Below are 23,968 nucleotides of genomic sequence, written 5' to 3'. Positions count from 1 at the left end.
GCGTTACACCTACTTATCTCCACTTTTAATATGAGATGTTTTTGAAATAGGATTGCACTTTGGTTCTAAGGCGACTTCACTGTTGCTGGCTCTTTAAAAAAGGAGGTCACATAAGCACATTTTCTGGCATCTTAAAAACAGTCAAAACTGACATTTTAAGAACTGAAGTGCATTCTTTTAAGTTGCTGTGCTACAGGGTCGGATATTGCCGTGATTCAAGCTGAGAATGCATCCTTCCTATTAGAAATACAATGCTGACCAGAAGTGTGGTCAGATTGCTGTCAGAATGTACTGCCAAGTTGAATAGAAGTGTGAAAAAGCGATAACAATAACAGTAGTTTTCACGTGATATGGAAAATACTCCACAATATGGATTAAGTGGTAGGAGTACAGTATTATCTTACTTCAATGGAACAACATCTGGAATTGTTCCGGTAAAGTTTAATAATTGCATCCGAAATTGACTTGGCTGTTGCTAACCTGTCCCTACATCCCCTTTGGATTTAGGTAAACACTCCATAAGGAATTCTACCTGTGTGCACATGCTATCTATATTAATTTTTCAATAGTTTGGTTTCTCCTCCAACTCATTTGAGTAATGAACCATAGTTGCAAATGTAGCTTAGCCATGGAACAAGCCCAATGGGTAAAACCAAATTTCTTATCATCAGGTTTAAATAAAGGGCATGAAGAGTATGGGGCGGGGAATATTTATTTCAACCTTCAAATAACTTCAAATTAATGTAGGTTTTTTTGAGAGCTGCAGCCGAAATGAGGGAGGGGCAAAGGTAAAGGAAATACCATACAGGGGTACAAAATTAACACTGTTGTTAAGTGATTCGTATACAGTTTTTCCTTCAGAAAGAAGGTGGATGAGTTCCTAAAAATCAAGTATATTTATGCATACTCTCTGTTTTCTGCCCGCCATGCAATCTACTATCCAGGCTTATATGTTACCCCCTACACCATGAGTTTATATTTTCCGCAATAACCTTTGATGTGGCATCTTATCAAGCTCTGGAAATTCAAGTACAGTGTGTCTCCAGACTCCTCTTTATCCACAGCACTTGTTACTGCTTCAAAGAACTTTAGTAAATTCACACCAACCCCCGAAAACATTTTACTCCCTTGTTAGTAAAAAAAATCCATGGACATCTGCCTTAAAAATACTGAAAGATCCTCCACCACTCTCTGGGGAAGAGAGTTACAAAGACTCTTGATAAACTGAGAGGAAAAAAAGTATCCTCATCTATGTCTTAAATGGGAGACCCCTTGGGTGGGATTCTCCGTTTCTGAGACTAAGTATTGATGCCGGGGCAATATTCGTGGACTTCCACGACAGTAAAATTGGTGCTGAACCTGGACCGATTTGACGACTGTGGAGGGGCTACCACCGGCGCCACGTGAAACACAATCGATTAGAATGAGAAACTGTGCGGGATTCGCCGGGTCCGTGATTGATACACGGAGGCTGACAAGCTGCAGCCACATATACACATTACACTCCCCACACACATTAATTCCAGCCAACAAGATGGCACTGGTTCACTGGAACGTGCCCATCCTGCTGATAAGAATTGCGATTTGGCATGAAATCAGCGCCCGTTGTAATTTCGGCGTTGGAACTCATTCTACTACCAATCGTGTTTCGCAATTCCGATGTCGCCAGACGGAGAATCGTGCCCTTTATTTTTAAACTGTGTCTCCTAGTTCTAGTCTCTCCCACAAGGGGAAATATGCTTTTAGCACCCACCCTGTCAAGTCTACTCAGGGGGTAGGATTCATCGTCGGGCAACGTCAAAACCGTGAAACGCGATTGAGTGGGGAATAGCCTCTGACGCCAAAATTGTGGTAGGCGCCAGTTTGACCCCAAATCTGGATCTTCTGGCACCCCAAAAATGGCGTAAATGCGTCGCCCACCACACGGCTTTTAAGCTCCGTTGGCGCATCATTAGCGGGCCTGACCCTCTATTCTCCAGGGCCTCCGCGATTCACCACTGTCGATGGGCTGAGTTCCCGACGGCACAGTTCACCTGTGGTCTCAGCGGTTGGGAACCCGGCATAGCGGCTGCGGACTGTGCACCGGGCTGCCAGAAATGGCCCGGAGCTGGGCTGCTGGCCGGGGGGGGGGGGGGGGGGGGGGGGGGGCTTCCCGCAAGGATTGGGGTGACTGGTGGGGAATGGCTGGGGAACATTATTTGGCAGGTGGGGTCTGCGCATGGCCAACACCATGTTTTAAGGCGCAACCGCTGAAGGTCGTCGCCGTGTGCTTTCGCGGCCATGGACCCCGCCATTCTCCAGCCATTTTTGTCATGGGAGCCAGGTGTTTTACTCGGCGCGGCTGCTAGCCCTTTACTGGTCGCAAGATCGGTGAGGGTTCGCCGCTGATTTTACCATCGTAAAATGCACAGTTTCCACGGCGGCATTGCCACTTAGCCTCCAAATCGGTGAATCCAGCCCAGGATCAATTATGCTTCAATAAGATCACCTCTCAATCCTCTAAACTCAAATGGATACAAGCCCAGCCTGTCCAACCTTTCCTCATAAAATAATTGGCCCCCCAACCTGGGTGTCAGAATATTCTCTGAACTGCTTGTAATGCATTTATATCCTTTCTGAAATAGTACTCTAGATGTGATTCTGTACAACTAGAGCAAAATATCCCTACTTTTATATGCCATTTCCTTGCAATAAATTACAACATTCCTTTGCCCTCCTAATCATTTACTAAACCTGCATGCTAACTTTCTGTGATTCCTGTATCTGGACAGATCCCTCTGTACCCCGGAGTTCTGAAATCTCACTCCATTTACATAACATGCTGCTTTTCCAATCTTTCTGACAAAGTAAAGAAGTTAATTTGTTCCCACTTTATACTCCATCTGCCAAATCTTTTGCCCATTCATTTAACCAATCTATATCTCTTTGCAAACTCCTCTTTACACCTTATATTCCCACCAATCTTTGTATCATTTACAAATTTAGCAACCATAGGATTGGATTGGATATGTTTATTGTCACGTGTACCAAGGTACAGTGAAAAGCATTTTTCCACGAACAGCTCAACAAGATCATTAAGTACATGAAAAGAAAAGGAAATAAAAGAAAATACATCATAGGGCATACATTTGGTCCTTTCATCCAAGTCATTGATATAAATTGTAAATGTGGAGGCCCCTGCACTGATCTTTGTGATACTCTGTCATATCTTGCCAACTTGAAAATCACCTATTTATCCCTACTCTCTGTTTCCTGTTAGCTAACCAATCATCCCTCCATGCTAATATATTACTCCCTAGACCATGAGCTCTTACTTTGCGCAGTGGCTTTTGTCAAATGCCTTCTGGAAATCTAAGTACACCACATCTACAGGTTCCTCTTTATCCACATTGCTTTTTACTTCCTCCAATAAATTAGTCAAACATGGTTTCCCTTTCACAAAATCATGCTGACTCTGCCTGATTGAATTGAGATTTTTTCAGTGCCTCATTGTAACTTACTTGGTAATAATTCCAGCATTTTCCCTCTGACAGGCATTATGCTAACTGACCTGTGGTTTCCTGCTTTCTGTCTCCCCTTTTCCTTGATCAGTGAGACACATTCATTATTTTAAATCTGATGAACCATTTCCAGAATTGAGGGAATTTGGGAAAATTAAAACTACTGTATTTACTATCTCAATGGCCCAATTTCTTAAGACCCTACATCAGGACCTGGGGACATGTCAGCATTCTGTTCCAATCATTTTCTCAGTACCCTTTCCCTGACGATTGTTTTACGTTCTTCCCTCCCTTTCACTTCCTGATTCACATTAAATGTTGGGATGTTATTTGTGTCCTGTGTAGTGAAGACAGATGCAAAATATCTTTTCTACTCATTCACCATTTCCATATGTTCCGGTATTGCATACCCAGACTCACTGTTCGGGATTTTCCGTTCCCCTTCGAGCCGGGCAGGTTTGGCGATGGGAGTGGAAAATTCAATGAGAACTGCAAAGTCACGTTTAAGTTGTTATAAACACGTGCCGTGATTGTCCCATCACTGGGCCCATTTCCTGATGTTGAACGTCGGGAACATCGTTTAAATATATTAACGTATAATTATCAGGCTCCTACACCTGAATCATCGCCACCCCCGTCTGCCCCATCAGAAAATCTACCCACGTCAGTATCAAGGGAGAACGGTATGAATCATGACTGGTCTCCCAAGGCATGCACCTGGCGAACAGATCTCCCGGGGGAGCTCAGGTAAGTGCAGCATTCGGGGAGGGGGGCGGTTATGCCCAGGCACTATATCCTGTGAGCAGTACCCATGCAGTGCGAGGGAATATGCAAGGTGGCAATGTCCAGGCAGTTCAAGGTGCGTTCCAGGACAAAGTCCTTTGCTCTCTCTAAACTGAGACAGCCTTTAAGATTATGCCCTGATCCTCAGCTGACTAAGTTGCAAGCATGGCGGGTGAATCCGAGGCTGGCCCCTCCAAAGATACGTCTTAGAACATGGTCCTTGATTTTTTTTTTTCAAAGTCCCAGACCGTACGACAGAGAAACTCGCCATTGCTGTCGGCGGCTTCAACCACGCTTTTCCCGCCCGACATCGGTTTTTGGTGTTTTCCTGAAAATTTCACTCACTTTCTAGAGGACCAATGCTCACGTTACATACTCTTTTTCATATTAAATACCTGGGTGGGATTCTCCCTTTTGGGGACTAAGGCCCCACGCCCATCGGAAAACAGGCGAGAACCACTCTGGACTTTTTCTTCGAATGTCTGGGGTAAATCTCCGTTTTCCAGGGGGCTAGCAGGGCCACGGTGTGTGTCCCGCAGCTCTGGCTGCCGGCGGGGCTCTGCTGTCCAGACTGCGCAGCCCTGCATGTGCACGGCGGCTGCAAGCGGGTCTGCGCCGGCCCACTTCGGCGCGGGTGCCGTCGACATGGCAGAGCCACACAACGGGCTCACGTGGAGTAAGGTAGGTCCCCCACAGATCACGATGGCCCACCGATCGTTGGCCCCCGATCGTGGGCCTGGCCACCACTGAGGCCCACCTCCTGAGTCAGATACCCCCGCCCCCCCCACCAGGACTGCCGCCGCGGCCGCGGGTCCGAGCTCCCGCTGGGTGGTACCAGATGCAAACAACGGCGGCGGGAGTTCGGCCAGTCGACGGTGGAGAATCGCTGCCGGGGCCTGTTCCAATGGCCCCCAACTGGCGCCGCGTCGACCGGGCGAGCGCAACTGGCGGGTCCACGGAAGCGCCGTCGCGCTGGATTTCCAGTATGAACAGCTATTCTCCGCCCCGTGCCTGCCGCAATTCCGGCACGGATGGTCGGAGAATCCCGCCCCCTATCTTTTCACATTTCTAGCTACCTTACTCTTATACTTTCTGCCCCCTTATTAATCTAACTTAATTGTCACTCTTTTCTGTTTATATTCTGTCCAATCTTGTGACCTGACACTCAATTTTGCGGAATTATTTTTATTTCTGTCAATCGATTACCGCCTTTAACTTCCTTAGTTAGCCACGGTCGGTGTGTCCTTACCTTAGAGTCTTTCTTCATCATTGGAATGTATCTTTTCTGAATATTCTGAAATGTCTCCTTAAATGTCTGCCACTGTAATTCCACTGTCCTACCCTTTAACCTAATTTCCCAGTAAAATATTAGCCGTATACTAACATTACTCACCCTCAAACTGAATGTGAAATTCAACTATGTTCTGAACACGTCTATGTAGAGACTCTAGTATGGGGCCATTAATTAACTGTCTCAATGCATATTACCAGGTCTAAAAGTTTGCTCTTTGATTGGCATGAGAATATACTGCTCTAAGAAATTGTCCTGAATACACACAATTAAATCACTTTCCAGGCTAACTTTGTGCATCTGATTTGTTCGATCTATATGTAGATTAAAATCACCCATCATTTTTTGCCATACGTACTCACAAACCCCCATTATTTCTCCCGGTATATCCCATCCTACAATGCTGTTACTGTTTGGGGGCCTGTAGACCAATCCCACAAGTGAATTATTACTGTTACTATTTCTCATCTCTACCCAAACTGATTCTATCCCTTGACCTCCAGAAGTAAGGTAATCTCTCTTCATTGTATTAATGTCATCCTTCATTAAGAGAGCTACCCCACCATCTTTTCCTAGTTTCCTGCCTTTCCTAAATGTCATGTATCTTTGAATTTTCAGATTCCAATCTTTGTCATCCTGCATCCATGTCCTTGTAATGGCTATCAGATCATACATATTAATTTATTTAAAAAAATAAATTTAGAGTACAAAATTATTTTTTTCCAACGAAGGGGCAATTTAGCATGACCACTCCACCTAGCCTGGACATCTTTGGGCTGCGGGGTGAGACCCACGCAAACACGGGGAGAATGTGCAAACTCCACACAGACAGTAACCTCTCGCCTCCTCTGCTGGTATACGCTGTCCCTTCTTACCACACATTGCTCATTAATTTCTTTATTGCTATCTTGTTCCCCGGCTTGCTTTCTCTGTTTAGTTTATCACACTTTCTCAAACTATCACTACTTAGTTTAAAGCCCTCCCAACTTCCTAGTTATCTGACTCACCAGAACAGTCGTTCAGGTGGAGACCATCCCAACGGTACAGCTCCCACTTTCCCTACTATTATTATTATTATTGGTGCTAATGCCTCATGAATTGAAACCTGTTTTTCCCACATGAATCATGACTCTAAGCTTATTTACCTTCCACCAATTTGCTTGTGGCTCAAATATTAATCCAAAAACAGTTGCCCACGATTTTTCGGGGCTGCTAGCCCCAGGTGGGATTCCCGATGGCCCGTTGAATCAGGCGCGAGTGCCAAAACGGGATTCTCACCGAGAGTCAAACCCATTGCGAGTCTCCTGGATCGCTACACCTGGTCTGATCATGTTCACGCCCAGAGCAGCGAGAACCTGATTATAACTGATCAGTATGATTTTCAATATCTTTACCATGTTTGAAGCCAGATGCTCGGCCTGCACCCCCCCCCCCCCCCCCCCCCCCTCCTCCTCATGCTGGAAGTCCCACATACGCCAATCTCCTGATCCTGACAAGTGATGATCAGGCGCCGTGGACTCTGGGGCCGGGGGAGGCAGGGGGTGAGTACCCTCTGTACATTTACCTCCAGGGTGTCAAGGTGGGTCCTTCAGGGGAGGTAGGGGTCAGTGGGGCGCATACACTGGAGGTACCTAGGTCGGGAACTCTCCTGGGATGAGGGTCTTGTGACAGGTCTTCCCTTTGTAGCTTTGAAAATCAGTAAAGTGACTTTCAGCATGTCAAATTGTAGCGAAACGTATCCTTCTGATGTCTTGGAGCCTTTGGGTCTCTCCAGCAAGTCAATATCAATGATCTGGCAGATAGGGCAGCACGGTGGCGCAGTGGGTTAGCACTGTGGCCTCACAGCGCCAAGGTCCCAGGTTCGATCCCGGCTCTGGGTCATTGTCCGTGTGGAGTTTGTACATTCTCCGCGTGTTTGCGTGGGTTTCGCCCCCACAACCCAAAAATGTGCAAGCTAGGTGGATTGGCCACACTAAATTGCCCCTTAATTGGAAAAAATGAATTGGGCGCTCTAAATTTTTTTAAAAAGTGATCTGCAGATGAAGGAGAAAGTCTTCCGTTCGATGTGTTGGAAACCTTTGAAGTGATTTCTTTTCACATTCAATTTCATTCCCCTTTAACTTCTTCAAGCCTTTGAACATGATAAGAAGACTAAGAGCTTTGAACGCATTTTTTACATTCAATTTTATAAGCCTCTTGATTGACAGGCCCAGGCTATTTCAAAGGATGGATGACTTTGTTTGCTTTTATAACTGGATGTTCAGTCTTAAGTTTCTAGATTTGTTCAAAAATCTATCCCATTTGGCACATATTCTGCCCTCCCTGAATGTATGCAGCAGTTCACCAAAAGACCCACAAAATCAAACCACAGTACTTCCACAAATCTTGCCATAGCAGAAATAAGTCAAAAGTAAGTCATGCCATCACAGGTTGCAGCCTGTCCCAATTAGTAGCACTCGTGGGAACTCCCTCATGCATGTTAGGACATTTCAGCTGACAGTGATCAGCACAGGCATACCCTGGTTCTGCACCGTGCAAGGCTCATACACAACATGCCCACACTAACATCCTTTCCAGTATGTGGCACTGCATTGGTTTCACTGATTTAAAAAAAAATCTTTTATGTCGCATCGCTGGTTAGTCCAACATTTATTGCCCATCCCTAGATTCCCTTAAGACGACGGTGGTGTGTTGCCTTCTTGAACTGCTGCAGCCATTGAGGTGTAGGTACACCCACTGTGCTGTTAGGAGGGAGTTCTGGGATTTTTGCCCCACCAACAGTGAAGGAACGGTGATATTTTCCCAAGTCAGGGTAGTTTCCAAGACTTGGAGGGAAACCTCCAGGTGGTGGGGTGCCTAGGTATCTGCTGCTCTTGTCCTAGATGGTAGTGGTTGTGTGTTTGGAAGGTGCTGTCGAAGGAACCTTGGTGAGTTACTGCAGTGCATCTTGTAGATGTGGCTGGAAGCATGACACTCACTCTTGATAGACTTTGGGGTTTCACAGAGGGCTATGGTGCCCAATTGCATGACCAAAATGTTGTTGCGGAGGCTACAAAACCGTTTCAATTAAGACTGAATTTGAACAACAGTAGAATGTCATTAGTGTCTGCAAATGAATGGCAGCTCCTTGTAGAAACATCAATGCCACTGAAAGCTGAACAGTAAAGGCTCATGGAAAAGGTAACTTTTATTCTCTGTGATGTTCATTTCATTGAGATTCTACAGTGCTTCAGCATAATATCCACTTTTTAGATTATGTTCAGTTTCACTTACAGTCTCCATTTTTCACAGGTCTGATAGAACTTGGGAGCGTATACATTTTTAAAGAAGATCATCTGATTGAGTATGATGGTGAGCTGTCATCTGAAGTCCTAGTCGCATTTCTTCTGGACGTAAGTAGAACAAATTCTGTCAACACCAATACCTTTCATTATTTTCAAATAATTACAGATCTTTTGTTTGGTCAATTTCCTGGTGGCATATGTTGTGGCATATTTGGTGGCGTGGTCACAAGCACATAGATTATCTTAGAATCCATATAGGGCAAAAGGAGGTCCTTCTGCCCATCATGTCTGCACTGGCCCTCTGAATAATCATCCTACCTGGGCCCACTCCCCCGCCTTGTGTTGCACATCTTTGACAATAATGTGTAATTTTAGCATGGTCAATCCTCCTAACTTGCACATCTTTGGGCTGTGGGAGGAAAGCAGAGTGCCCAGAGGAAATCCTTACAGACCATGGGAGAGCATGCAATCTCCACACAGTTATCCAAGACCGGGATTGCACCCAGGCCCCTGGCACTGTGAGGCAGCAGTGCTAACCACTGTGCCACCGTGCCATATTGCCCAAGTAGTCATTTTTCACCTGTCTATTTTAGTATTAACAGCTACTCAACTATGTAGAACATTACAGTTGAGTCCAATTTTTCCTCACCTGACATCCATACATACACTTTCCAACAGAAGATATTGGACAACAATCAGGACTAATAGTTAATTTTTCTGCTCCTCATTTCAAGATATGAAACCATAACTAATGTAAGCTACGTAGATTGCTAAACTATATAACTAAAACTGTAGTGTACAGTCCAGAGGAATTGGTACTGAAATTGGAAAGTGCTCTGGTCAGACCACATGTTGAGTATTGTGACCGGGATTTCTGCAGAGCCAGAACAATTCTGGAGCCATTTCAAAATGGTGAGGGTGGGACCCCATTCTAGGATTCCTGCCTCCATTCCTGGTGGCCCCAATATTTGCTGGTGCAGGATAAGACTATGCCACCTGCACCTTGTACTCCTGACATGATCAGCTCTATTGTGGGGGATTGCATCCCCTAGTTCGCGCAACTTCTGGCTGACTCTCGGAGTTATGGACCATAGTCTGGACTCAGAAACCTTTTGAATGGTAAATTCAAAAGGTCTTACGCATGCTTCCCATTCTACATCCATTCCCCCATGCCTCTTCAATTCCAACCACTGCCAGATGGCCCACTATCCCCATGGCCACTCATACCCTTCACTCCTACTCATGCGAACGTATGGTCCTTCCATGCCTGTCCATCTAGTTTCCACAGTGTACCGAACGAATGAGTAACAATGGCATGTGAGGAATGGCTCAGAAAAAAAACATCCAATCACAAATCTTCATTTGGAAAAACAAACTGCTGTTCCTACAACCATTTAAAAGCACCTATCACACATATTAAAGTGTCAATAATAAAGACGTCAAACATCGCAACTTTTAATCTTATCCAATTAAACATTGAGACATTGATACGAGATCACATAAAGAACAATTTATTATAAATACTTAAATATGTTAATCGAGCAAAGTTAAGAATTCATCCAGTTGTCAAAACACAATCCCTTGCTGAGATAACGAGAGAACCTGGACCTTCAGCCAGGTATGCATAATGAGGGTATCCAGTGCTACTCAAAGAGTTCTTACACTTGTCCGCATCATGTATACTTGAACTGAGAGTTGCAAACTACTTTGAGGATTAAAAATTAAAGAACAGATGACTGAAAACTATGGAACATGATATGATGGCAGATAGAAATGGTGAAGACTATACACTATAGATATGAAATTAGGGGTTGAAGACATATTCAAAGCCTTTATTCCAGAAGGCAGTATCCAGTTCTAAATGCAGCTTAATAGATGAATTCCCCCCAACTCATGATGCCACCTCGATTACCCCCTGCCACTTGCTCACTGCTACTCTCCCCAAGTTGCCTCTCCCCCAGAATACAAAAAACAAAATTCATTGGTGCAAATTTTTTTTTAACCCCATTTTCACCAAACTGATGCAGGACTAGAAACAGCGGGTAAATAGTAATCCAACTGGAAAACCCCTTAACAACGGTTTGAGGTTTCTTTGCCATCGGCTCCACTTTTAAGAATACTCTACCATCTTTTCTGGTACAGTGAAAGAGTGTTTGTAAAGTGATAATGTATTATAGTTATAATATCAGACATTGGCGCTCTGGTTCTGAATTCTGGATCACCATCCAGCGGGGTGGATATCTGTATCCAGTGAATGTGATTGCCCCCTGCACCCCACCTCCCCCAACCAACCCATTGTATACATTTTGTGATCCCATACAATTCTCCTGCTGTAAGACATTCTCTTCTGAGGAAGAGTTATCATTGTTGTTTTTGTAACTCTTCCACTTTGGTGAATACTGCAAACAGCGCCGGCCCTAGGGTTGCTGGCGCCCCGGGCAAGCTGAACTTCGGCGCCCTTGGGGGGGGCGCGGCCGAGGGGGGGGGCGGGGCCGAGGGGGGGGGGGCGAGAGGGGGGGGGGGCCGAGAGGGGGGCGGGGCCGAGGGGGGGGCGGACCCGAGGAGGGGAGCGGACCCGAGGGGGGGGCGGGGCGGGCGGACCCGGGGGGGGGCGGGGCGGGCGGACCCGAGGGGGGGCGAGGGGGGCGGACCCGAGGGGGGGGGCGGGGCGGGCGGACCCGAGGGGGGGCGGGCGGGCGGACCCGAGGGGGGGGGGGGCGGGCGGACCCGAGGGGGGGGCGGGGCGGGCGGACCCGAGGCAGGGGGGGGGAGCGGACCGAGCGGGGGGGGCGGACCGGGGGGAGTGCGGCCACACTGGGGGAGTGCGGCCACCGCGCATGCGCTGATTGGCGCCGGCCCAACTGCGCATGCGCGGGACCCGAGTCTGGCGCCCCCTAGCACATGGCGCCCCGGGCAACAGCCCGAGTTGCCGGTGCCTTGAGCCGGCCCTGACTGCAAAGCAGTGCAAAGATTTGCAGGCTACCTAACAATCTGACATGCTGCGATGTGGAGCTGATGGCAAAGAAACCTCAAACCGTTGTTTGGGGGTTTTCCAGTTGGATTACTATTTACCCGCCGTTTCTAGTCCTGCATCAGTTTGGTGAAAATGGGAAAACAAAATCTTCGCATTTTTTTTGTGTTTTGGGGGGAGAGGCAACTTGGGGAGAGTAGCAGTGAGCAAGTGGCAGGGGGTAATTGAAGTGGCATCATGGGTTGAGGGTGGGGGGATCTGTTAAGCTGCAGTTAGAACTGGAGACTGCCTCTTGAAATAAAGGCTTTAAAGGACTAATTACCCTATCGGCTGTTATAAAGATAACCGTGGCTTTGGAAGAAAGGTTCACATATGTCAGATTATTAGGTAGCCTGGAAATCTTTGCACTGCTTTACAATATTCACCAAAGTGGAAGAGTTACAAAAACAACAATAACTCTTCCTCAGAAGAGAATGTCTTACTGCACTACAGTAATGTAGTACAAGCCAACATTATGGGCAAATGATATCCAAATACAGCTATGTTTAGTTCAGAATAACTGAATGAAGGACATTTTTTTATGCAGAAAATATAATCTTGCTTAACAGGAGGTCAACGTCAGAGCTTATCTTTTGTCAACAGGTGACAGAAGACCCAGTGGAAATCATTGAATCTCGGGCGGAAGTTCGCTCTTTTGAAAGAACTGATGAAGTTATCAAATTGATCGGATACTTTAAAAGTGAAGTTTCTGAACGTGAGTCACCATCAGTGTTCCCTCTAAACTGTGCAGCTGCACAGTAATCACAAGTGTTCTGGGTAGGCGGCCCAGAGAGTGGCAAGGATTAATCGGGGATAGTCAGCGTGGCTTTGTCAAGGGGAGATCATGTCTAACAAATTTGATTGATGTTTTCAAGGAGGTGTCTAGCTGTGTAAATGATGGCAGTGTAGTTTATGTAGTCTACATGGACTTCAGTAAGGCTTTTGACTTTGAATAAGAGTCCATGGGATCCAGGGCAATTTGGCCAATTGGATCCAAAATTGGCTTAGTGGCAGGAGACAGAAGGTGTTGGTCGAAGGTCTGTTTTTGTGACTGGAAGCCTGTGTGTGTCAAGTGATGTACCGCAAGAATTGTGCTGGATACCTTTCTGTTTGTAGTATACATTAATGATCTAGATGAGAGTATGGGGGTATTATTAGTAAGTTCACAGGTGATGCAAAAATTGATTGTGTGGGAAATAGTGAGGAGGAAAGCCTGAGTTTACAGGATGATATAGGCAGGCTGGTCAGATGGGCAGAATCGTGGCAAATGGGATTTAACCCTGAAAAGTGTGAGGTGATTCATTTTGGGAGGACTAACAAGGCAAAGGAATATTAATGAATGGTAGGACCCTAGGAAGTATAGAGGGCCAGAGGGACGTTTGGGTGCTCGTCCAAATAGCCTCCAAGGTAGGACAGGGATATAAAATCATTAAGTAGGCATATGGGATACTTGCCTTTATTACCAAGACATAGAATACAAGAGTAAAAAGGTTCTGATGGAGCTGCATAAAACGCTCATTAGGCCACAGTCAGAGTACTGCGTAAAGTTCTGTTTGCCAAACGAGAGGAAGGATGTGATTGCACTAGAGAGGGTGCAGAGGAGATTCACCAGGATGGACTGGGGCATTTCAGCTATGAAGAAAGGCTGGTTAGGCTGGGATTGTTCTCTTTAGAGTAGAGAAGGCTGAAGGGGGACCTGATCGAGGTGTACAAAATTATGAAGGACATAGATAGGAAGAAACGTTTTCCCATAGTCGAGGGGACAATAACAAGGGGGCATTGATTTAAGGGAATGGGCAGTAGATTTAGAGGGGATTTAAGGAAAACCTTTTCACCCAGAAGGTGGTGGAAATCTAGAACTCACTGCCAGAAAGAGTGATAGAGGTGGGAAACCTTGCAACATTTAAGAAGCATTTAGATAAACACTTGAAACACCATAGCATACAAGGCTATGGGCCAAGTGCTGGAAAATGGGATTCGAATACATAAATGCTTGATGGCCGGTGCAGACATGATGGGCTCAAGGACCTCCTTCTGTATCAAATGATTCTAAAGTACCCCATTTAGGTTGTTGTGTGTGTCCGGCCACGCAAAAAAACGTAAAGTTATGTCACAATGGGATAAATGGTCTGTGGACAATGTCACCACCAATCCTAACCTCCAGTCTGTTGTGTCACTCTTCAGATGGAAAGGCAATCACTTTGGAAGTTTAGCTCTAAGTGTGAAAGATGTAACCACAGAAAACTTTCAATAGATAAACAAGACCATAGAAAGAATCTTAGAAACTTAGAGAAACCTAGAAGGAAGCTATTTGATGAACTGTGTCTGATTTGGCCAAAAAAGAGCCATCCAGCCGAATTCATAACTCTTGGTCTGAAGCTTTGCAAGTTATGACACTTCAAGAACATATCCAAGTACTTTTAAAAGCAATGAAAATATCTCTCCTCAATTGCCCTCTAATCCTTCTGCTAATTATTGTAAATCCATCCCCCTCCCTCTGCTAACAGAAATAAATGATCCCTATCTACTCTATCTAAACCCCTCATAAGTTTATACACCTCTATTAAATCTACAAGCTCCCCTGTTGCAAAGAAAGCACCCCAAGTGTATCCTCAGGGTAGTGTCCTTAGCTCAACATCTTCAGCTGCTTCGTTAATTACCTTCCCTCCATCATAAGGTCAGAAATGGGGATGATTGCTGCTGGCCTATAGTGTTCAGTATCATTCTCGATTTCTCAGAGACTGAACCAGTCTGTGCTTGCATACAGCAATATTTGGTTAATATCCAGGCTTGAGCTGATAAGTGAAAAGCAACATTCGTGCCACACAAGTGTCAGGCAATGACCATCTCCAACAAAAGAGAATCTAACCATCACCCCTTGACATTGGGGATAGGCTTAAGAAGTGTGCTCTTTCCAAGGGCTGGTGCAGACTCGATGGGCCGAATGGCCTCCTTCTGCACTGTAACCTTAAATTCAATTTAAGATTGGATTTCCTCAAATAAATCTATAATACTTATCTATTCCAAGTTAATATTTATTATTCCTGGTCACGACAGATTTTTCAAGATCACAATAATTTAGAATCAACAACTGACCTGAAAATAAAAGAAAGGAAACAGATTAGATACATTACAGACAATGTGGATGTAACACTTGTAGCCCCTCGAGTTCATTCGGCCCATAAATTCACCTGAAAGCACTTTGTAAGGACTATAGTTTGGGACGGCAGTTACTCATTCGTCAGTTTGCTATATAAATTATATATTTGATTTATCTGAGAGCAATGCAGACATGAAACTAATGCCGAGGTTTATTTATAGTACTTTACAATATGTCAACAATTACAAGATTCCTGAGAATCTTGAAACCCGTGGTCTCAGCCCAGATTCCGGAACCTTCTATGTGGCTTCAGTTACGTGAGCCCTCTCGCTCCACCCACAGGCTTTAACAATTAAGCATAGTGAACATAGATCCGTGAACAGGCTAACATAATCAAACACAGATCAATTGAACCATTGGATATTACAGTGGCATCTGGATACTCAAACTCTCAGTCTTCCTGGAAGTTTTTGAAATGGCCTGTTCGTGGCAGAGTGCCCATTTTCCTCAAACAAAGCTATCAATGCAGAGGGGAGGGGTATGCGAGTGGCCTCTTATCTCAGGAATTCAATTTTTCTAGCCCTCAGTGAGACTAGATGCAGCAAGTTGCCAAGTGGCAGAAGTACGCCATATCTATCAAACCAGGATCATGACCTGAGCCCCAAAGAAACAATTATTTAAAAATTATATTAAAAGCGGCTCTGAGCTTCCCTCCCACCACTACTCTTTCCTATCCCCACCCCTTTAACAATGGGGCTGCTGAGAATATCCTATCTGGGGAAGGGGTGTGTATTATCTCTTAATTCTGGAATCTGGTAAATTGTGACAGACATCAACAACTTATATTTATAATCTGCTGCCACCACCCTCTCGGGCAGCGCACTCCCATTTCCACCACCCTGTGGATGTAGAAGTTGTTCTCAAGTTCCCCTCTAAACCACCTACCCCTCACCTTAAACTCATGCCCGCTGGTCTTGGACACCTCTGCCATGGGCAGAAGATCCGCATGGTCTATCCTATCTATGCCTCTCATTGTGAGCCTCTATCACGTCCCCTCTAAGCCTCCTGTGCTCCAGACAAAGCAAACCCAGTCTTATCCACTCTCTCCTCATGGCCAAAACCTGCCAGTAAGCTTGAAGCAAGCTCGAGGGGCGGAATGATTTATTCCTGCACCTATTTCTTGTGTAATAGGAATGGGGGAAGGTACCACTGAGGATTAATAAGAACATAAGTTCTATGGCCATCTGGCCCCTCGAGCCTGCTCCGCCATTCAATGAGATCATGGCTGATCTTTTGTGGACTCAGCTCCACTTTCCGGCCTGAACACCATAACCCTTAATCCCTTTATTCTTCAAAAAACTATCTATCTTTACCTTAAAAACATTTAATGAAGGAGCCTTAACAGCTTCACTGGGCAAGGAATTCCATAGATTCACAACCCTTTGGGTGAAGAAGTTCCTCCTAAACTCAGTCCTAAATCTACTTCCCCTTATTTTGAGGCTATGTCCCCTAGTTCTGCTTTCACTCGCCAGTGGAAACAACCTGCCCGCATCTATCCTATCTATTCCCTTCATAATTTTAAATGTTTCTATAAGATCTCCCCTCATCCTTCTGAATTCCAACGAGTACAGTCCCAGTCTACTCAACCTCTCCTCATAATCCAACCCCTTCAGCTCTGGGATTAACCTAGTGAATCTCCTCTGCACACCCTCCAGCGCCAGTATGTCCTTTCTCGGTCCTCCTCCTGATCTCATGAATGAAAGCAGGTCAGTGGCAGAGCTTCCAGGCTGGTACATGCCAGAATTTACATGAAGATGCCACTCCTATCCTTTTGGCCCCTTCGCTCCCCATGGAAATTTCAACCAATTAATAATATTGTTACATAATCACATCTTTTTAAAATATGCAAACTATTCTGATCTGCATTTCTATCTTCTTCTTTCTTTCTTTTCTCTTCCTAATGCAGATTACAAAGCTTTCGAAGATGCAGCAGAGCACTTTCACCCTTATATCAGATTTTTTGCAACTTTTAATAAAGTGGTGAGTAATTAGAGCTCATGGAAGTGAAGGCAAATTATTGATCAAGTTCAGAAATTTGTTAGGCAGTAACGTGCGGAGTCGACACGTTCTCCCCATGCTTGCGTGGGTTTCCTCCGGGCGCTCCGGTTTCCTCCCACAGTCGAAGGATCTGCAGGTTAGGTGGATTGGCTATGCTAAATTGCCCTTTGTGTCCAAAAAAGGTTAGATGGGGTTACTGGGATAGAACATAGAACATACAGTGCAGAAGGAGGCCATTCGGCCCATCGGGTCTGCACCAACCCACTTAAGCCCTCACTTCCACCCTATCCCCGTAACCTAATAACCCTTCCTAACCATTTTTGGTCACTAAGGGCAATTTATCATGGCCAATCCACTTAACCTGCACATCTTTGGACTGTGGGACGAAACCGGAGCACCTGGGGGAAACCCACACAGACACGGGGAGAACGTGCAGACTCCGCACAGACAGTGACCAGCGGGGAATCGAACCTGGGACCCTGGCGCTGTGAAGCCACAGCGCTATCCACTTTCGCTACCGTGCTGCCCTTTTTTTAAGGTGGCGATGTGGGCTTAAATGAGTTACACTTTCCAAGGGCCGGTGCAGACTCGATGGGCCGAATGGCCTCCTTCTGCACTGTAAATTCTATGATAATCTGTGAAGAGCGAGAGTAAGAATAAGTATTTATTTGTGCTGCAGCACTAGGGGGAGCACTTCATGCACCATTGTTGTGTATGGACTGGAATTGCAAGAAGTGATCGTGATATCCCACAGGGATCTGTGCTCAGGCCTCAACTCACTACATTTATTGATGACTTAGATACTAAATAGAGAGCCCACACCCAAATTTGCCATTGGCAAAACAATTCGGTGCCTTGTAAGTTGTGTAGACAGGAGCTAAACCGGTTTAGCTCAGTGGGCAAGACAGCTATTTTTTGAAACAGAATAAGGCCAGTAGTATGAGTGTAATTCCTGCACTGTCTGAGGTTATTCATGAAGGCCTGCCTTCTCAACCTTGCCCCTTGCCTCAGGTTAAACCACCACCAGTCAGCTCTCCCCCTCAAAAGGGAAAGCAGTCTATGGTCATCTGGGACTATGGTGACTTTACCTAGACAGGAGCTTAAAATTGTAAAGAACCATTGATAAATTAATTGAGAGGGCAAAACTGTGGTAGATGGCTTTCATGCAGGCCATTCATTTTGGACCACAACAAATAGATCCAGTACTATCCAAATAACAGAAATCTAGGATCAGTAGAGTCCCGAAGAGGTTTAGGGTTCATGCATGCAAATGACTAATATAGTGTTCGGGTACAAAGAAACAGCTGCTTAAATGCCTTTATAACCAGATGGCTAGAGTATAAAAAGGAAGAGGTTTTGCTACATCTATACAGAGCCTTGGTTAGACCATATCTGGAGTTCTGTGTGCAGTCCTGGACAGCATATAAGGAAATGCCACCTTGGAAAGGGTGGAAAATAGGTTCACCAGAGTTTTGCCAAGGCTCCAAAGGTCAAATACTGTTGAGAGATTACATAAACTAGGCATGTATTTCTTGTAATATACATGATTAAGGGGATTTTGACATTTTTAGAATTTTGAAAGCGATTGATGCAATAGACAGGGATGGACTTTTTCCCGCTTGTTTGGGGGTCAAGAGTCTAAGGGGATATAGCCTTAAAATCAAAACCTGCCATTCAGGAGAGATGTTAGGAAACACCTCTATCGGAAAGTTGATAGAAATGTGGAACTTTCCCATATAAAGTGGTAGATGTGTGTCCAATTAGATCAATAGATTTTGTTGGCCACGGGTACAAAGGGTTATGAGATCAATGCAGATGGATGAAGTTAGGATACACATGTGCCATGAACCCATTGAATGGCAGAACAGGCTCGAGAGGCTGCATGACCTATTTTTGTACTTACATTCCTAATTCTTCTGTCTCTAATTATTTAACTGTTACATGGCATGTTAGGATGTCTTGTCTTGGATTTGTGCTCAGTGTGCATTTAGGAAATAATTAACATAAATTGTGTCTGCCATTGCGATTTTACTGTGCCAGCCATTGTTGCGGCTTAAAACAAAGCCAAATGGCAAAGCAATTTGTAACAACATGCTGTTTACATACACTTTTTTGACTCATCACTGCCATTAAATAAGTTAAAAAGTACAAATTTCATCCAGATGAAAAACTAAAGTGTAACCCATTGTCACAGATTATATCAGGAACAGTTAAATTGTACAATTTAAACCGCAAATCCTTCTAAACTTCAATGCCTCATTTACGGAAGTTCAGTATTTTATCATATTATCTGTCTTGTTGCCCCGGTTTCATCTTTGTCTTGTTCTCTCTTTCTGTCTCATTGCTTCTATACGTCTCTTTATTTTATTACATCTCTCTATTTCTATCTTTACACGTCAGTACCTGCCTGTGTGACTCTTTGTCAGTAAATAGGCGTTAACCTGGAAAATGGATTTGTGTTCAAAGTTATTTGAAAAAGCCCCGAAGTTCATGTGTTGCCTTGTATGAAATGAAATGAAAATTGCTTATTGTCACGAGTAGGCTTCAATGAAGTTACTGTGAAAAGCCCCTAGTCGCCACATTCCGGCGCCTGTCCGGGGAGGCTGGTACGGGAATCGAACCGTGCTGCTGGCCTGCTTGGTCTGCTTTAAAAGCCAGTGATTTAGCTCAGTGAGCTAAACCAGCCCCCAGTGAGCTAAACCAGCCCCCAGTGAGCTAAACCAGCCCCGTTTACATGGGGATGGGGATCCCCCCCCCCCCCCCCCCCCCCCCCCCCAACACAACAAATGTAAAAATCAGGTCAAACCCACCAGTGACCACTGGTTCTCAGAGAGTGAGAGGCCAATTGCAAGTTTTTGTTTGTTGGATCTGTTGAATATAGCATGGCTGGAACATGCATCTCAAGAGATAGAAGATTTGCAATGTGTTACATGGGAAGAATCAGTGAATCAGATGCAGGTATAAGCAATATGCTTAAATAGCAAGTTCAAATATGACAGGCAGTTGTGTTTACAATATTGTGGCAAATAAACTGACTAAAAGTGATGCAGCAAGTGTGTGTTACACTTATAAGAAATTTGTGTCATGTGCAAGATTTTTAAAAAGTTATGCATCTGTGTTGATGTTTTTCTAGATTAAAGGTATATAAATTCAATTTGCTGTTGTATTTTAACACGCAAAGATATAATTTGCATGAATGGAGAGAGCACCTATAACCTTGCATTAGAAATAAAGACAAAAACTGCTGGAAATACTTGGGTCTCACAGCATTAGGGAGAGAGAAACTGACATCTTTCAGCAGAACTGGGAAAAATTAGAAATATGGGATGGGATTTTCCAGCCCGTCCTGCCAGAGAGATCTTCCGGTCCTTCCAAGTCGACCTGTTGCGGCAGGTTTCCTGGCAGCAGGGCGGGAGGGCCATGCAACAACCCGTAGACCTTGGCAGGACCTGAACATCTCGCCAGTGGCCAGTGGCTCACTGCATTTGTTGCGGGAAAACCCACCATGGGAGCGATAGAAAATCCCAGCCGGAATTACTTTTCAGGAAGTGAAATGAGGGACGATGGGAAAAAAACAATGAAAGGTCTGTGATCGGCAGAAGACCGGAGATGTTAAATGACAAAAGAGTTGGTGGGCATAGCCAAATAGACGGGTAAGGGGAGAAGTAAAGAAACAAAAGATGAGTCCAGAGAAGGTGTAAATGGCAGAATAATGAACAGCTGCCACCCAAAAGCAAAAACAAGAGAAAGGCAAGGTTAAGACCAAAACGAAGGTAGGTCTGGTAGCATTAGATTTCCGGCAGCCACAGTACTTTGTTCTTGTATAAGAACAAAGAACAATACAGCACAACTTTAAGCCCTTCGGTCCTCCAAGCCTGTACTGGCCATGATACCATCCTTGGCCAAAACCCTCAGTACTTCCTTGTGCCGTAACCCTCTATACCCATCCTATCCATGTATTTGTCAAGATGCCTTTTGAACTCTATTAAAGTATCTGCTTCCACAACCTCCCCTAGCAACACGTTCCAGGCACTCACCACCCTCTGTGTAAAAAACCTGCCTCGCACATCTCCTCTAAACTTTGCCCCACGGACCTAAAACCTATTCCCCCTAGTGACTGATCCCGCCACCCTGGGTAAGAGTGCCTACCCATCCACTCTATCCATCCCCCTCATACCAACTTCAGATCGTCCCTCAACCTCCGCCGAGGTTGTTATTCAGCCTCACCGCATAGCTAACACCCTCCAGACCAGGCAACATCCTGGTAAACCTCCTCTGCACCCATTCCAAAGCCTTCATACCCTTCTGGTAGTGTAGCGACCAGAATTGTGCGCAATATTCCAAGTGCGGCCGTACCAAGGTTCTAGACAACTGTAGCATGACTTGCCAGTTTTTATACTTAATGCCCCGTCCAATGAAGGCAAGCATTCCGTATGCTTTCTTGACTACCTTGTCCACTTGTGTAGCCACCTTCAAAGATCTGTGGACCTGCACACCCAGATCTCTCTGACTTTCTATATTCCTAAGACTTTTACCATTTACAGTATATTTCCCCTCTATGTTATATTTTCCAAAATGCATTAACTCACATTTGTGAGGTCCTCTTCATGGCATCTTGTATTTATATTAGGGTTATGTGTCCTAGCCTGGGGAAAAGTTTAATTGCCATCGGCCGGGGGGAGGGGGGGTGCACTGTCAGAGGGAACATTGACACGCAATGGCCGGTGAATTCGAGCCACTGTGTATTTAGCCATTTACAACATTGTGATCTAAAGTTGAAATCTACCCACTCAGCACTTCATTATAAGTGCTTATGAATTTAGCAAAGTTAGGGAGCCCAGTGGTGAAGATATGGAATCAGTTGAGGAGGAATTTTAGGGTGGAAGGGATGTCGGTGTTAATGCCACTGTGCGACAGTCATGGGTTTGAGCTGGGGGGTGGGGGGTGGATTGTATACAGGAAGTGGAGGGAAATGGGGCTGGCCAAGGTGAGGAATCTGTATTTGGAGGAAGGGTTCGCCAATCTGGTGGAGCTAAGGGTAGAGCTGTCGATGGGGAGTGAGTTCAGGTATCTGCAGGTTAGGGACTTTGCGTGAAAGGTCTGGATGGGGTTCTCTAGGTTACCGGGATACACCCTGCTGGAGCGACTGCTGCTTCCGGATGCGGAATGAGTTGGGTGACCTGTATGACTTCCTGCAGTTAGAGAAGATAAAATATGAGGTAAGGGGCTCTGCAGAGGGGTTTTAGAAAAGGTGGGGGATGTTTGTGACTGTTTTTGAGGAGCTGTTCATCACAGGGTGGGGGGGGGGGGGAGAGAAGGTGAAAAAGGGGGAAAAAATAGTACAGACTGTATAGTTGATTGATGGGAAACATGTTTCTTGGGGTGTTTATGTGTTGTAACTTGTTTTGATACATATTGATAATAAAATACATTTAAAAAAAAAATGAATTTAGTGAAGATACACATATGAACATGCTTCTAAATGGAAATATTCAAAATGCAATAAAACAGGAATGCAACTGCCATTCAAATTGAAAATGAAATCATCTTAACTGCTTTCTCAGTGTGCCTTATTTCTATTGTGTAGTTGTGCTATGAAATCCGATCTTCACTTACATGTGGAAAAATTGTTTTGCACGGCATTATTGTTAAATTGCATTGCTGTGCTTCATGAAGGCTTGCATAGTTTGTTGTGAAATATGCATTTTTTCACTTCCCACCATTTGGGTTGGCATGCCAAATGGGAGTGTTGCAGGATTCGCAGCTTACAGTTTTCTACGGTCTATTTAAGTTTAGTCTTTGAGTTCATCATTTTATTAATTGATGCATCTCTTTCTTCTGTGTAGGTCGCCAAGAAACTCTCGTTGAAGATGAATGAGGTAGATTTTTATGAGCCTTTCATGGATGATTCAGTCACTATTCCAGATAAACCCCATTCTGAGGAAGAAATTGTGGAATTTATTCAAGAGCATAAAAGGTAGATAGCAGAGTGACTGCTATGTGAAATTGATTTCTTTTGAAAGTAAGTGTCTGGTCAGTAGTGAGCTTACAGATTTGCTGTTGTAATTATCTTGTGTGAGCTTCCAATCTGAGAAGTTACAGATTGGTTGGAAATCCAAGGCTCTCTTAGCAATGGCCATGCAGCAGAACATGGACGTGATTCTCCGGACTCATTGTGCTCTCGCTCGAGTGAAGCAAGGCTGGTGAATAGTGGCACAGGCCGAAAACGAGAACCGCGCCAGGTGCAGGCCCACTCCTGTAATCGAAATCGGGATCTCGTCGTGGTATGGCAAGAAGCCAGTTATCACCTCGTAAGCTCGATTTCCATACAATTAACAGGAGTGACCTAATATCCAATGGTCTCCCGCCATTCTTTGACCTCCCCAACAAGTAGTCACGCTGGCGCCGATGAGTACTCCCTTTTAAAAACATCAACCTGCCGGAAGGGCTTCTGTGCGGAGCCGAGGAAGTGAGTAGCCATCTCTGCTCACAGGCAAAGAGCCCGGAGGGCTGGGCTTTCCACTCCAGTAGGGGGTGGGGTACCCTCGGCTGGGCCTGGGGTCTCTCCGCAGGGTCAGCCGCCATGGGAGGGTGGGGGGGAGGTGCTGGGGGGCCAACCAGTGGGAAACTGCACATGGCACCACCATGCCAACCCCTGGATTGTGTATATTCTTTCCAAGGAAATCCCTGCCCATCTGCACCACCGATCACCCATGACCCCCACTGACTGCCGGGGCCTCTGGCCGTGCGGCTGAAGGAAGTAGGGAATAGGGAATTAGCAGTTGTGGTTGAGCACTTTATACAACCCAACTGGATTCCCGTGGGTGGACGGGCCATGTGGCATGAGGGAGTCATTGCCTAACATCCCAATCACACCCTGGTGCCTGGACACTGTGCCTGAACATTGCGGGAGACAACACCACACACAAAGCAGCCAACATC

At 45.3% G+C, this 23,968-nt stretch overlaps 1 protein-coding gene across 4 annotated transcripts in view; it reads left to right on the top strand.

Moving 5' to 3' along the window:
- Window positions 1–23,968, top strand: part of casq2 (calsequestrin 2) — a 74,988-nt gene that overhangs the window by 24,052 nt on the left and 26,968 nt on the right. For all 4 annotated transcript variants that reach the window (XM_038802044.1, XM_038802045.1, XM_038802043.1 and 1 more), the window contains 4 exons: window positions 8,866–8,966; window positions 12,472–12,583; window positions 16,935–17,008; window positions 22,873–23,003. In XM_038802044.1, coding sequence (XP_038657972.1) covers window positions 8,866–8,966; window positions 12,472–12,583; window positions 16,935–17,008; window positions 22,873–23,003 — 418 coding nt within the window. The remainder of the gene's footprint in view (window positions 1–8,865; window positions 8,967–12,471; window positions 12,584–16,934; window positions 17,009–22,872; window positions 23,004–23,968) is intronic.

The sequence above is a fragment of the Scyliorhinus canicula genome, chromosome 7 (genome assembly GCF_902713615.1).
Source record: "Scyliorhinus canicula chromosome 7, sScyCan1.1, whole genome shotgun sequence".
In the NCBI taxonomy this organism is placed as follows: Eukaryota; Metazoa; Chordata; class Chondrichthyes; order Carcharhiniformes; family Scyliorhinidae; genus Scyliorhinus; species Scyliorhinus canicula.
Note: the sequence above shows the minus strand (reverse complement) of the source record. Positions and strands in the feature narration are given on the sequence as shown.